This window comes from Suncus etruscus, chromosome 9 (assembly GCF_024139225.1).
Source record: "Suncus etruscus isolate mSunEtr1 chromosome 9, mSunEtr1.pri.cur, whole genome shotgun sequence".
NCBI lineage: Eukaryota > Metazoa > Chordata > Mammalia > Eulipotyphla > Soricidae > Suncus > Suncus etruscus.
This window is the reverse complement of record NC_064856.1, coordinates 102,049,513-102,065,948: the sequence shown is the minus strand read 5'-3', so window position 1 is coordinate 102,065,948 and position 16,436 is coordinate 102,049,513. Positions and strand designations below refer to the sequence as shown.

At 34.4% G+C, this 16,436-nt stretch overlaps 2 protein-coding genes across 2 annotated transcripts in view; both read left to right on the top strand.

Annotated features, from left to right (window-relative positions):
- SSRP1 (structure specific recognition protein 1) overlaps positions 1-16,436 on the top strand; it is a 1,220,984-nt gene that overhangs the window by 196,609 nt on the left and 1,007,939 nt on the right. The gene's annotated exons all lie outside the window — the stretch shown is intronic.
- On the top strand, positions 6,105-7,049 carry LOC126017733 (olfactory receptor 10W1). The gene has a single exon (XM_049779785.1). The coding sequence runs from the start codon at positions 6,105-6,107 to the stop codon at positions 7,047-7,049; it is 945 nt and encodes a 314-aa protein (XP_049635742.1).

Sequence of the window (16,436 nt, the reverse complement as noted above, 5' to 3'; positions counted from 1 at the left end):
ATATACTATTTTTATCTGAATTTATGAAATAACAGGTTAAGATTTTAACCTTGTGATTCTGTACACCCTGCTTTATTCCTAAAGGTACCAAGACAAAAAGAAAAATAATTTTAGACAGTATATGTGTCTAGAATATTTTTTGCTGATAATTCTTCTGTCCAGCGAATGCCTTAATTGGAGGTCTCTTTTTCTATTATATAACCATTAACTTATTCTCCCAAATAAAGGTCAATAAAAATTACTTTTGAGGAAAATATTAATATAGACATAGATTAGTGTATATTATTCAAAATGAAAAGTCAGTAGGTAAGAATTCCTAATATTTCTTAGAAAATAGATGAGAAAATGATGCTCTAACAACTATTTTTTATTAATTTTAATAAAATACATTTAGGGAAAACTCATTATTTTGCCTTGACTGGAAAGAAAGGAGACTTAAACATGTCTCACCAGGTTAGCCACAATTCTATCACCTGTCAACCTCATAACTTCTACATAAAGTCAAAAGATTTCTTCTCATAGGATTCTGAACTTAAATATTGAGTTATTTATTCAGTTAGTCCACAAATAAACTTCTTCTAGAAACCAGTGATACTCAGCTCAGGGAATGTTTCCCAAAATTAACATTATTTAATATCTAGTAAAATGTTGGTAATCACTACCAGTTGACAAATTTAGGTCAGATACTAGTGTCATCTAGTGAGTAGAATCTAGATATTACAAGATGTTCTACAAGATATATTGCCTCTCATATTAGAATTAGACAAACCAAAATGTCAACAGTGTCAGCTAGAAAGTCCTTTTGTTCAACATACAGTATAGACTCAGTCTTTTCCTAACAAGTTTACACACTACTTGAGGTGATAGAAGTTAATCAAGCAGCAGACAAGTGCATGTCAAATTTTAGTTTTCACAGTTGCAGTGAGAGAAGGGTAATTGGGACTCCAAAAGGAACATTTTAAAGAGTGCATTTAAGCTTGAAAATCTGTCAGATAAATCTTCCCTAAGGATGTTGAAATGAAACTGGAGACAGTTTAGTAAAAAAAGAAAAGATAAAGCTTTTTCCAAGCATAGTGACACCATATGCCAAGGTCTGTGGTAAGGAGAATCATGGAGTAAAATGACTGCAAGAGAAACAAGGTCATTGAGCAGGATCAGAAAGAAGTTAAGACATAGTAGGAATGAGAACATCATAGTATGCTATGAAGTTTGCTTCATAGTTTGCTTCCTAGATTTACAGCCCAGAACTTCATAGTTCTCCGAGCAAAATTTTAAGTCATCTTTGTTATGAATTATATTTTACCTTACAGAAAAGTGTGATATCAATGTGACTGCAAGATTTATATAAAGTAAAAATATGTTTGAGTATATAATATATATAAATATATATAATATTTCTATTTTTGTTGCATATATTAGGCAAATAACTTATGTTTTTTGCCATTGAGTCTTACCTGTAAAACCAAAATAACACCTTAACTTGGCATTTGTAAATGGGACACCAATATCATCTCTTTCTTAAGATCATTGTTAAAATAAGTTAGTTCATATATGCAAAGTATCGAGCTATGTTAAGTGCAACATAAGAGATAATTATTAAAATGTTTGTTACAAGTAGATGTTTTATTCTGCTTATTTACTGATACCTTTATTCTTTATCCTTTATTTAGTGACACGCAATAGAATTTAAAATTTCCTAGCTTAAATGACTCTCCTTCCCTCCAAATGCTCTCCTTTCTTTCTCTCTCTTTCTAAGTTTCTCTCTCACATATATATATATACACCAATAAACTTTATTAACTATTTAAGTTCGTTGCCAAAATGTTTGTGAGAAAATATAGGCACGTGGGTGCACATACTCACGTATAGGCATATCAATGGATTAAACTCATTACCACAATCTTTAGGAGTGCCACTATTCAGAGACAAACATAGTATAGCCCATGGAAAGTTAAAATATTTGAAAACTATTGCTTGAGAATATATTAAGTGGATAGCACTATGCTAGGGCACAGATAAAACATTGTATTCCTCAGAAAAAAATGGGCAAGACTGAGAATATTGATAAAGGATTTATATTTGTCAGGCATACACCAGACCTTTATTGACAGGGGATTCCAAAATAAAACACACTTTTTTTGTGTGTGTGCTTCAAATCAAATCAAATATTTTATTTTATTTATTTTTTTCCACTCTTAAATTTTTATTTCAATAGTATGATTTTAAAGGATATCCTAGTATGCACATCTGGAAAAAGATACCAATAGAATCTATGTCATAAAATGTGGTTTGCTCAAATAAAAAAGTGTATGTAATATTTATTTTAATGAATATCTTTATTTAAACACCTTGATTACAAACATGATTGTGGTTGGGTTTCAGTCATGGAAAGAACACACAGAAATACACTTTTAGTTTGGACTAATTATGTGGCGATGGGGACATAATCCACAATAACTGTGCTATCTTCTTTTGGGAGATGGAATATATGAGGTAAGACCCTAGATAGCAAGGCAATTTATTCCTTCCATGCTTTTTCTTAGGAGGGTTATATAAAAATCTCAGTCCCACTGGAGAGTCTCTCCAGACTCATGGATTCTCTCTCTTTCTATATTATATACCAGAACGCCGACTTAGTTCTGTTTTTCATAAAAAATAACTAAGAGGGCTACTTAGGTATTGCCTTTGTCTTTCTTCCTGAAGGTAGGTTTACCTATTTAGTATATACATTTTTCCCTCTTAACACAATGGCAAAAATAAAAGCTTTTTCTACTTCCTAGATTTACAGCCCAGAAGGACCTCAGTTTTCCTGCATTAGGAAAGTGAGTGATGGTTTCATAAACAGATCCTTCAGGATTTCTGAACTTGTTCAGTCCGTGAGATACTGTGTTTCTCTGATTTCACTTGGAAGCCAAATATTTTCTGAGTAGACTGGGAACAAGTCTCAATCTTAAAAAATACTGTGGAAATGACTACTATAAAATAGATAAAAATTAAAGATTAATAAAAAACATTGTACTTATCAAGAGCTTTGTTTTTTCATGTGCTATGAAGCAAAGATATGAATTTCATCTCAAAATATGAGAAGGACAGGAAGAGATAACATTTGTTCTGATAGAAACAATCTATCAAATGAAGTAGTCCAAATACTTAAGTAGTCCAAATATTTAATCTCAACTCCATAAATTACTCATATATTTTAATATGAGAAACCTTAAGTAATGTGAGAATATAATGCTGCCAGAAGTTAATTATAATGCTATTATAATAATAGTATAATAATAAATTGAGATCTTATCTTCCTACACTTGCCAATGCATTTCTTTGCTCAGTGATAACTAGACAGAGAATTGCTCTGTCCTTTGCTTTTTGGATTTTCAGAATGCATATGAATAATACTTCTCATAACATTCTTGCCAAGTATGTTGGTTGGACAGGTAAAAAGAAGACAGGCTGTAGTGTAGGCTTTTACTTAGAGGCAATGAGATGGATGGCTGAGCTTTCAGGAAATGTGAGTCTGATTTCTAGAAATTGTGCAAACATGTTATTTTATCTCTCTTCTGTACAGCATATATAATTTCAATTTAGAATAGCAAATTTATATGTTACTATAATACATTACTACTTAAAAATACTGTTTTATCTATTCAGATTAGGGACCTTACTACTCTGTTCTCTTATTTACTAATAATTTCCATGTCCAGATCAAGGCTTAAATTGTGCTTCCTCTATTGTTTCCATTTTAAAATCCTCTACCAAAAACTTCAGGAAAGCCACATGATATATAATATTAATCACAGTTTTATAATACATATCCATATAGTTACATAACATATATATACCATTTTATTTTTTTTAATTAATACAGGCTCTCATTAGTACATATAACCACTGGGGCATAAACATGTTATTTTGATTACTGTTGCATGCAGTGCTTAGAACTTAATTAAAAATAAGTGAGAGACTTCAGGATAGTCAAGATATAAAGTCACATTTTTTTTAATATTCACTTAAGTGTCACTGATGAGAGTAAGTAACCACTTTTAAAGGCTGGTACCCACAGGATCCCATGTTATAGCCCCAGCATCACATTACATGGCCTTCAGAGCACTGCCAGATGTGTATCAAATGATTCTGAGTGCCACTCCAGAGTCCAACTCCTGAGAAGCAAACTCTAAATATTGGAGGATGGTCTGTCTTGTGAAAGGGGAAAAAATATTAACTCTGACTATGCTCAGAGATCTCAGCACCATAATGGTGCTGGAAATAGAATCATGTCAGCTGCATGAAAGATAAGAAACTTAGCACGGTTAGTAATTGTCCAGCCACTAAAAAAAAAGTTCAGGTCCTAACTAAAAAAAATGTTCAGAGATGATGGAGAAGCAGACAATGATACCAGAATATTCAGAAGCCCTCCCACCCCCCAAGACTTTGCATCTTGAAGAGCTCCCTGATACATATATAGAAATCACAAATTTTGACAGTGTCTAAATTCTGAAAATTACTGTTGGATTTTTTTGTTTTGATTTTGTTTGGGGCCACACTTGGCTACACTCAGGGCTTTGTTCCTGGCTTTGCACACAAGAGTCACTCCTGGTGGGGCCCAAAGGGCCAGGTAGAATTCCAGGAATTAAACCCAGGTTGGTTACATGAAAAGAAGTGTCTTTAAAAACAAGAAAGTCCAGGCCCTAACTTGTAATTAATAATGATGGTTCTATGCGATTCATATATTTTATGATGGATTAGGAATTATATTTTAGGAAAAGTATTTTATAGTTCAGGAAAGATATTTTTATTTCATGCTCTCATTTAAACCTCACAATAACCCTGGAGTGAACTAGCATTATTATCCCTACATGTTCTCAAATATTATATGTTATATAGCTTTACAGAATCCAGAGATGGAATTATTCAAACCATGTCATTTAATTTCAAAAACTGATTTCACATTGATCCACTGCCCCCTCTGTATGTTATAAAATTCTGACTATACAAAGTGGCATTTGAAATTATTCAAAGCTTTATTGAAAAACAGAAAGTTGCTCATGCTCCCTGTGTCCTAAACATTTATTACATTATGTTCTTATCATGTAATCACATTTCTCCCTAAGCTGAAAGCAGATTTATGTGAAAAACAGCAATAAAACTTGATTTCATAGAAAGATTTCTCTTCAAGGAGCATGTTGAAGAATAAATGTTTGAATTAGACAAGTTAAAACAAGGGCACTGTTACCTCTATTCCAGCTCCTCGAATCTGGGCTGATCTGATAAAAGTGGAATGAATGCTATGTGAGTGTTTTGTCTATCCACTAAGTTTTCAAGGAATCAGGGTGCCTTAAGGATTTCACTTGAGTACCTTAGAAAAGAAGGAAAATGGATGGAGTTAGGTTGGTCTTTCAGTTACCCTTAATCCTACAGAAAGAGTTTTCAGATCTCCAACAGCATATGAGCACAATTTTTACATTTTTCATAACTCCCAAGAGCCCTGCTACTCAATATCCCAAGTTGCTCTGATTGGATAGAAAATTAGAATTTGGGTGGGCTTTGTTCAGTCTTTTTCAAAATAAAGTCAATTTTAGGTCTTTATAAATTCTTTGCTTTTGGATGTTGCTTTTTCTCTTCAGCTTGGATCTATTAACTAGTCAGTAAGTTTTACATATACATTTTTAATACACGGGGAAGCATTCTGCATAAATAAATAGGAAAGGGAAGACAGCAAAGTGGAGATTCAAAAAGAAAGGGAGAGAAGAAGAAAGAAAAATTAGCTAACTTTTGTTTCATCTAAATGATTCTTATTCCCAAAAGTCTCTGATAGTTTCTTGTGAATGCAGTGAGAGAATTTCCTAAGATCTCACCAACTGTCTCTGCCTCTTGTCCCATCATTTCTTATATAATTTAGCTCAAGTTTTAGAAGTCAGATATGATGTCAGAGGTTCATATTGCAAAATCATGGCAAAAGCAAATTTCAAATGATGAATTATTTCTGATATTTCTGCCTTCTACCTCCAGTTTTGCTTAGATCTGATTCATAACTGAGCAAGAAGCTGTCACTCTGCTTCTCTTTTTCTGTATAGAACTCTCACTTGGGAAAACCTGTTTGATCAATGACCTGGGAAAACCGTTCACTGTGGATGGAATTTGTGTTCCTGTCTTATCCCTCCAACAGAGAGCTGTGTGTCCTCGCTTTCTTAGGAGTCACCCTAGTTTATATCTTCGTCATTACAGGCAACTGCCTCATCGTGGTGGCCATCTGGACAGAATCTCGCCTGCACACTCCCATGTACTATTTCCTGGGCTGCCTCTCGGTAGTGGAAATATGCTACACGGCTGTGGTGGTGCCACATATCCTGATCAACATTCTCCAGTCAGAGAAGACCATTGGTCTCCTGGCCTGTGCCACCCAGATGATTTTCTTCATCGGCTTTGGCAGTGCTGACTGCTTCCTCTTGGCTGCTATGGCCTATGACCGCTATGTTGCCATTTGCCACCCCTTGCAGTACCCTCTCATCATGACTTTAACTCTCTGCGTCCGCTTGGTGGTGGCCTCGGTGGTTGGTGGCCTGTTTTTGTCCTTGCAACTGGTGGCCTTCATCTTCTCTTTTCCTTTTTGCCGGGCTCGAGGTATCCAGCACTTCTTCTGCGACGTGCCCCCTGTGATGCGTCTGGTTTGCACCAACAGTCACATTCATGAAAACTCCGTGCTGGTGGCAGCCACTCTGGCCATCGCTGTGCCTTTCTTCTTCATTGCCGCCTCCTATAGCTTCATTGTGAATGCTGTGCTTAAGATCAATTCTGCATCTGGCCGCCACCGGGCCTTCTCCACCTGCTCCTCTCACCTCATGGTGGTCCTACTGCAGTATGGCTGTTGCGCATTCATGTACCTGCGCCCCAACTCCAACTATAACCCCAAGCAAGATCAGTTCATCTCATTGGTGTACACCTTGGGAACCCCACTGCTCAACCCACTTATTTACACTCTGAGGAACAATGAGATGAAAGGGACATTAGGGAAAATTCTAACCAGGAATTACATCCCCCAGAACAGCTAGTCTGGGGTTCAGCTATCAAACAACAGTTTGTTTCCAGTTCATTTGTTTTCAGCTGATTTCCAGCGAATTCCAAATCCATGCAACATTGATTTCTGTCATTCAGTGTGGAAACTCAAAATTGTTTTAAAACAATGCAGGGTTGGAGAGAGATTATAAGAGTTAAAGTATTTACCTTGCCTGTAACCAACCCTAGTTCAGTCCTCAAAATACTGCCTAGCAGAAGTAGCTTCTGAAGACCACTGGATGGGACCCCAACTACTCAAAATAAATCAAATTAAAATGTTAGTGGTCAGATCATCTTTATACTATTTATGCGTTGGAGGAATTTTTTGTTTATACCATTTTTATTCCAGGTTTTCTTTCTAGAGAGGCAGCTAACAAATGAGAACACTGTAATAAACATTTTCAAATTTTGACATTTCAAGTGTCTGCTAGAAGCTTCTGTTCATTTGATAAGTTTTAATGGGTATAAATACAATAATGAATTAAAAACATAAGTATTAATAAGGGAATCTGTTTGGTAACACACTTCATACTAAAGTTTACAGAAAAATATTATTACCCCTAGATCTCAAGTGCAAAATGTGAATTAAGATATTGTTTATTATTCAATGATCAATGAAAACGAGATCTATAGAAAACAAACCATCTGGTCAAAACAATAGCTTTGGAGTTGGAGGGATGGAATTGATGGTTGACAGAAATGTGGTCATATAAGGAAAACACAGTGGAGCAAGTACCATATTCTCTTTATTTTTACTCTCTTTTCTCTTGTTTTTTTTTTCTCCCTTTCTCAAAAGCAACTGGCAACAACTAGTTAACCTTTTGGAAAAATGAAAATAGAGAATGGCCTTGAGAGTTAAGGACCAAAAAGAGAAATCTAATTTTTAAATTGCATAGCATAGATACTACATAAAGTGAAACACATTAACAATCTAGTTTGCCCACAATAAAATATTCACTAGCCAATTATTTGTATGGTTATAGTCTAATCTTAAATTTGTATTTTAAATACTGGCTCTAATACCTGACATTTAGTGATTATTCTGTATCATACATATATGTATATATATATATATATATATACCTACATGTTCTCTAAATTTTAAAAATACTAATATGCAGAACTTATTTTTCCATTTTGTATTATAGAATTGTGTCACAGAGTGGAAAGTCATGCAACTAATATGTAATGTAATTGTAATTTGAAATTTTAACCCAAATGATCTTAGATTTATAGGTTAATTTTATTTGCATTTATTGGTAAAGTGATGGTGACTAGGGGCTGGAGAGATAGCATGGAGGTAAGGCATTTGCCTTGCATGCAGAGGGATGGTGGTTCGAATCCAGTCATCCCATATGGTCCCCGAAGCCTGCCAGGAGGGATTTCTGAGCATAGAAGTAACCCCTGAGCACTGCCGGGTGTGATCCCCAAAAAACAATAACAACAAAAATGATGGTGACTTTTATAGATTTTCTAGCCCTTGTTTCCTGTGAAGTATTGCTTTAAGATTTTATCCTGTTTAATTGGTCTGTTCATCTTTTTCAACATTTCTTTTATATTCTGGTTAAAATTAATTCCTTTGTCTGATACATTTACACTACATGCTTTCTTTTAAATTTTCACTGCTTCTCTCTAATAGTTTTAATAATCAGAAATTATTTATAAAATCTAATTTGTCATTTTTGCAGTAAATGACTTTTGTCTTATTAAAAATAATACTTGCCTTCTCCAAGTTTATGAAGATACATTTTAACATTTAATTTTTAATTACTATATTATAGTTAGACAACAAAGTTACAATATTTAACACTTATAGTTTTGATATAAATAGCTATCGCACAGTGGTCCTCAATTTTTTTAAACAGGGGCCAGTTTACTGTCCCTCAGATCGTTGGCGGGCCGGACTATAGTAAAAACAAAAACTATGAACAAATTCCTCTGCACACTGCATCTATCTTATTTTGAAGTGAAGAAACAAAACAGGAACAAATACAATATGTGGCCCGCGGGCCATAGTTTGAAGACCCCTGGCCCCACATACCAACACTAAAGTACCCAACACTTTCCATCACCCTATGTTACTGCTAGTTTGTGTCTTCATTCTATTTCTCCCCTAATCACATTTTTTAATCCATGACCCAGTGTTTATACTCCTTTGATACTGTATATTCTTTTTTTATTATTATAATTATTTTGGTTTTTGAGTCACACCAGTGTCACTCAGGTTACTCCTGGCTCTGTGCTCAGAAATTGCTCCTGGAAGGCACAGTGGGGGGTGGCATATGGGATGCTGGGGTTTGAACCACCATCTGTCCTGAATTGGCTGCATGCAAGGGAAACATCCTATGACTGTGCTATCTCTTTAGCCCCAATACTCTATATTCTTGACTTTGTTTTTCTATAATCTGAAGATAAGTCTAGTATATTTGTCCTTCTCCCTCTGATTTCTATCACAGAACATAATATTGTCCAGTTCAATCCAAGTTGAAACAAACTTTAAGATATTTTCTTCCAACACCCATCATAGAAATAGACCATGTTGATCTATGTATCTACCGGTGGGCATTTGAGTTGTTCCCAAATCCTGACTATAATACTAAGTATGAATTTTTCTTTATGTTTTCTTCTAAGGCTTTACTATTTTGGGGCCAGTGTTCAAATGTTACAGATTACATAGAGTTACTTCAGTGTTAATTATTGATTATAGTTTGGTTTTGATTTTGAACAATGTTTAATTAATTGAAGTTAATTGAATGTGCATGGGTGTAAGAAAAAAATCTCCAAATTCTATTTTAGCTGACTTATGAATTTTCTTATTATATCAACAAGAGTCTAACTAAACTAGTATAACTTTTCCCAACTTTAAATCTAAGGATATAATCTCCAAATATGTCGGTTTGTTTTGTTATTTCGCCACTATAAGTCACTTTTATTTATTTCTAAAATTTATCAAAAACAGTGAGGCTATATTCTGTTCAATTACACTGGACTGCATTTGATTTATTTTTATTGGATAAGTTCAAAAGTAGCATTGTATAAATTTAAGGAACACAGAATGTTACTTTGATATATTACAATATCATAATGTTTCTTAAATAATATATCATGGTATATACCTATCACACATTATTGCCTATTTTAATACACCGTACATTAAATCTCTGTCACTGTTTTTGTATTACAAAAGTTTTTCTTGACAATATTTACTTTCTTTGTGCTTTGGGCATAATTTCAAAAAATGTACTGCCAAAATTAAAAACAATATTTTATTATGCATTCTTCTAAAATGTTTATGACCTTATGGTCCAGAGCAATAGAGCACAGTGGTTAGGACATTTGCCTCACATGTGACTTACCCAGGTTCAATTTCTTGCACCCCACACAATTCCATCTTCTGCTGGGAGTGATCACTGAGCACAGAGCCAGGAGTAATTTCTGGACACTCCCAGGTGTTTCCTCCAAAAAATAAATATGTAAGGGGCAGGAGCAATGGCACAGCAGTAGGGCATTTGCTTACATGTGGCTGACCCAGGACGGACCAAGGTTCAATCCGCTGCATCCCATATGGTCCCCCAAGTCAGGAGAGATTTCTGAGTGCATAGCCAGGAGTAACCCCTGAGAGTCACTGGATATGGCCCAAAAAATCCAAAAAATCAATCAAACAAACAAAAATAAATAAATAATTTACTAAATTAGATGTTTAAGTCTTTGATCCATATTAAACAGCTTTTATTAGTGGTATAAGATAGGCAAGAAAATATCGTTGTTTTTAATTTGTTAAAGAGATTTTCTTTATACTGTTGAATTTTCTTTCTACATTGTCAAGTATTAGTTGACCATTCACATCAGAATTTAATCCTGGTCTGTTGATCTATATGTGACCTTTGGAAATGCCCATTTCATACTTTTGTTTTTTGTTCTTTTTTCATGTATTATAGTTTGAAATGAGAAGCATGGTTCTTGCAGTTTTCTTTTTCTCTTGTGCATATTTTAGATATTTGATGTCTGTTGTAGTTCCATATGAATTTAATTATTTTTCTTGTATTTTGAAGAGTGTCTGACATTTTGATGGAAATTGCATTAGTCTGTAGATAACTTTGGATAGAATGAGCATTTCAACAATACAAATTACTCTGATGTGGGGCCAGAACAATTGTCTAGTAGGTATGGCATTTGCTTTGCATGCAGTTGACCTAGATTCAATACCCAGCATCCTGTGGTACCCCAAGCACAGCCAGGAGTAATTCCTAAGTTCAGAGTCAGGAGTAATCCTTGAGCATCACTAGGTGTTTGCCAAAAATAGCAAAAAAAGTTATCCTGTCCATTAGCATGGAATGTATTCCATTCAGTTTTGTCTTCTGTGGTTAGGAAAGATAATTGGCGTCCTGCCAATATTTTAATTCTATTGTTTTATTAATTTTGGACCTCTCATTGTCCAAAGTTTTTCATTTTGACTTTTAATAGCTTCCTATAAAGTTTGTCCAAGAGAGCCCGGTTACACTGAGATCATGAGAAAATCTGTTAGCGTCTTGCGCTTTCCCCAGTATTCATTCTCAGCTATTTCTTTAAATAAGTTTTCTTATCCATTCTATTCTCCTTTTGGTATACCCATTATCCTTCTGTTGGATTTCCTAATGGAGCATGATTGCTCTTATAAGATTCTTTACTAAAAAATTAATATTAGTTTTTATTCCTCTTTCACCTGAATCATTTCTATATTCCTTTCTTTCTAGATAAGTTGTTCTGTCTTCTATATGATGTATTCCATTTCCAATTCTTTTAAAGTAATTATTTCTCTCATTTATTGACTGATTCAGCTTTGTCATTTCTATTTGGTTGTTTTTAGAGTACAGTTTCTTCTCACTAAGTTCTTTATTTCTAATTTCATTACATTGACTTAATGAGAACCTTATTTGTTTTGTAGCTTATATTTCTTCATAACTGGTTTTTCTTTGTTTTGTTTTGTTTTGGGTTTTGGGTCACACCCGGCATCGCTCAGGGGTTACTCCTGGCTCTATGCTCAGTAATTGCTCCTGGCAGGCTCAGGGGACCATATGGGATGCTGGGATTAGAACCACCATTCTTCTGCATGCAAGGCAAATGCCTTACCTCCATGCTATCTCTCCAGCCCCCATCACTGGTTTTTTAATATCTTTATTTAAACACCTTGATTACAAATATGATTGTAGTTGGGTTTCAGTCATATAAACTGTTTTTAATACAAAATTTTATATTGTAATCTTTGATGACTTTGAGTTTGATTGCTAAAGAACTATCATTTTCTTTTTCTGATACTCTATCGAATCCTTTTTATAATTTTGATGATATCTAGAACTGTCAGTGTATTTAAAGTAATGAACAACTTTTTTATTAAGATAAAGTTGCATTGATTTTGACTCTACAGTTCAACAAGCAGACAGTTGGAGATCTCTTTTTTTAATCTTATAAAGTGGCACTAGAGCACAACTTGTTCTTCTTTCCAGAGATGCCTCATGGCTATATTTGGAAGCATACTCCAAGAAAGGGGAATGTTGATACAAAATGAAGTAAATGTGTGCTTAGTTTTTGGAATGTGTGCACAGCAATAGAGATATTCTTTGAGTGGGTGATTTCAAGAGGCCACCCGTGGCCAATAATTTTGCTGGCTCAAGAGAAGATAGTAAGTAGCATGTTCCTTCTTATAGGTCTCATTCCCTTCCTCATTGACATCTTTTTCATAGAATCTGGTGACATTGAAGAGCAAAATGTTCAGAGGTCTAGGTAGATTTTAATTCATTTCCACACTCCAAGTCCTCTGCTAAGGGGCTCACCAACCAGGGTTTTTACCTCTGCTGTTGCTTGTGGAGTCATAAAGATAGTTGCTTATGGTAGTGTTATTCATTTCATATAAATTGAAATAAAATTGCTATTTTAATAATATTAAAACTTCCCACGCACTATCTTGACATATTTTATTAATTGGTATTATTTGTTTTATCATTTGTCTGTATATTTATATTTTATATCCTTTATTAAATGTATACAAGAGTGATATTCTTTTATTTTGGGGATTTTGTGCTATAACACAGCTGTGCTCCAGACTTACTCCTAGATCTGCACTTAGATATTACTCCTGCCATACTCAGGGGACCATGTAGGATGCTAAGAATATAACCTGGATTCATCACATACAAGTCCAATACTTGCCTGCTATAACATCTATTTGGTTTCACAGCTGCTTGGGAAGGTACCAAAACATTTTGTTTTATTTTTATTGAGTCACAGTGAAATACATGGTTACAAAGTTGTTGGGGGCTGAGTTTGTCATACAATGTTCCAACACCCATCCCTTCACAAATAGCATTGTGATAGTTTACAATATTTTTACATAAAGAGCATTATGCATATCACTTCACCTCATTTCAATAATGAGTTCTTGTCCAAATTATTTTCAACTATCATTATCATAGTGGTCTCTTCTCAGCTATCACTGCACTCCCTCTCCCACTTCATGGCAAGCTTTCTACATGAACCAGTCCTCTTAACCATTTTATTGTCTTTGAGTATTATTCTCATACCATGTTTAATATCCCACAAATGAGCATAATTGTTCTATGCCTGTTCTTCTCCCTCTAATTCATTTCACTGAGCATATTACTCTCCATGTCTATCTAAATAAGCAAATTTTATTTTTTTCTAACACCTTCATAGTATTTTGTTGTGTAGCAAAAACATAGTTTCTCTATCCACTTATCTGTTCTCAGACACTTGGGTTACTGCAGAGTATGTCTATTTTATATATTGCACCAATGAGCATAGGAATGTAGAGGAATGTTCATATTGTTTTTAAAAAAAAAGCTGGACCAGTTGACATTCCCAACAGCAGTGAATGAGATTCTCTTTCTCCTCTTTCTCCTGCACCCATGCTAATATTGATCTTAATTTTTGTTTATTTGTTTGTTTGTTTCTCAGCCACACCTGGTGGTGCTCCTGGTTCTGTGATCAGAAATCTCACCTGGTGGGCTTGGGATCCATATAAGATGCCAAGGATCCAATCCAAGTTGGCCATGTGCAAGGCAAATGCCCTACTTGTTGTACTATGTCTCCAACACCCTTCTTATTCTTTTTGATGTGTTTTGTTGTGTGAGATGATATCTCATTGTTGTTTGATCTGCACCTTTCTGATGACTAATGGTGTGGAGCATTTTTATATGCCTTTCTGCTCATGTGTATTTCTTCCTTAAGAGAGTTTCTGTTCATCTCTTCTCAGTCAGTGATTGCCTCTTCTTTCCCATCAGAAAAGTTCCCTTCCAATTTGGTGTTCCTGTGTAATGATGTGTAACCTCTTGTGGTCCTTCAAGAAATGCATTTGTTGGCATGAGCTTACTGCTATGTTTGATTAGACTTCTACTGTTTCTTGCTTTCACAATAATTTTTCTGGGTATTTGTTGGAATATCAATTATTAATATTAATCATTAAATATGAATTATTTAATCATTGGTGTTAATTGCTTAATTTAGTTATTTAATTATTGATGATCAATTTATTTATATTATATATTAATGTACAATATGTTTTGATTAATATTATAATTAGGGGCTGGGGAGGTGGCACTAGAGGTAAGGTGTCTGCCTTGCAAGCGCTAGCCAAGGAGAGGACCACGGTTCGATCCCCCGGTGTCCCATATGGTCCCCCAAGCCAGGGGCAATTTCTGAGCACTTAGCCAGAAGTAACCCCTGAGCATCAAACGGGTGTGGCCTGAAAAAATTATAATTAATTGTTAATTTAGTAATTTTATTTAATTGTTAATTGTGTATTAATTCGTTGTTAATCAGGGTTAGCACACAGTTGTGGTAAATTTATTAATTCTTTCTAGTTATTACAATTGTAAAAAACTTCTCTGTATAGAATCACATTTTCCATAAACAAAAATTATTCTGTTTAATTTAAAAATGCTATAATAAGGGGCCGGCGAGGTGGCGCTAGAGTTAAGGTGTCTGCCTTGCGAGCGCTAGCCAAGGAAAGATTGCAACCACGGTTCGATCCCTCAGCGTCCCATATGGTCCCCCCAAGCCAGGGGCAATTTCTGAGCGCTTAGCCAGGAGTAACCCCTGAGCATCAAACACGGGTGTGACCTAAAAAAAATGCTATAATAAGCAGTACAAGTAAAGATAAAATAATTGCAATGTAAATGGGACTGAATGACATCATGTTAAGCAAAAATAAACAGGAAGTAATGGGTGATCTCATTATTCTGTGGATTATAGAGGAAAAAGAAAGTAATATCAAACCATGACAACCCTGGACCTTGAATTACAAAACTTATTAATAGTGGGGGTAGTGGTGGGAAAAATAGTGATGATTTCAGAGATAACATACAGACAATGGTAGGGAGTCATGACTTAGATGATGATACTGTAACTTTGTATAGCCATTCTATATATTTTGATATTATAAATATATTGTCTAAAATATAATAAAATTAATAAATTAACTATTTGAAGTAATCATAAAATCATATAATAATGTTGCCCCAATAAAATTCCCTCACTATTATCCATATTCTGTTATACAATTCTCCTACAATTCTGAATTTGTATTTTTCAATGTAAAATCCACAAACAGCATGCAAATAAGGGCTTGATAATCAATTATACATTATACTATCTTTGAATCCAAGCCATAAAAGTAATCTCATTTGGTACTCTGTTTTTTTTTAAATATATTTTAAATGATTAAAATTACCTGGCATAGATTAACCACTCAAAAACATTCATAATGTTATTGAAATCATGATTTTTAATCACTGATGACAGTAATCTTTATGCAACGAGGCTCAGATTAGTTGTCACTGCAATTACTGGTGAGAAAAATTATGAACTTGTCAAGACTAATTTTACTGGACTCGAGAAATTAGTATTTAGTCATGGAGTCTTAATAATAATGTTTGTAATGATCATTTATTTAGCATGTACAATAATTGAGTTAGTTAGGGGCCATCATTAACAAATTTGTGGCTTAAACTTTTCAAAGTTAATTCTTTAGAACTTTTCCTTTTTTTATAATATTCATACTCCTGAATTTTTACATTTTTTTTACTGTGTTAAGAATACAGGTAAGAAGCCAAAGAGATAGCACAGCAGTAGGACATTTGCCTTGCATGCAGCCAACCCAGGAAGGACCCGGTTCAATTCCTGGCATCTCATATGGTCCCCCAGCCTACCAAGGGTGCTGAATACAGAGCCAGGAATAACCCCTGAGTGCTGCTAAATGTGCCCAAAAACCAATCAATTAAGTTCAAAAAATTAAAAAAAAAATAGAAAAGAACACAGGTAAGCAAACCCATGTAAGAGATTCAGAACTTGCCTAACTTTGGTGAATAATATATAGAAGAGCCATAATT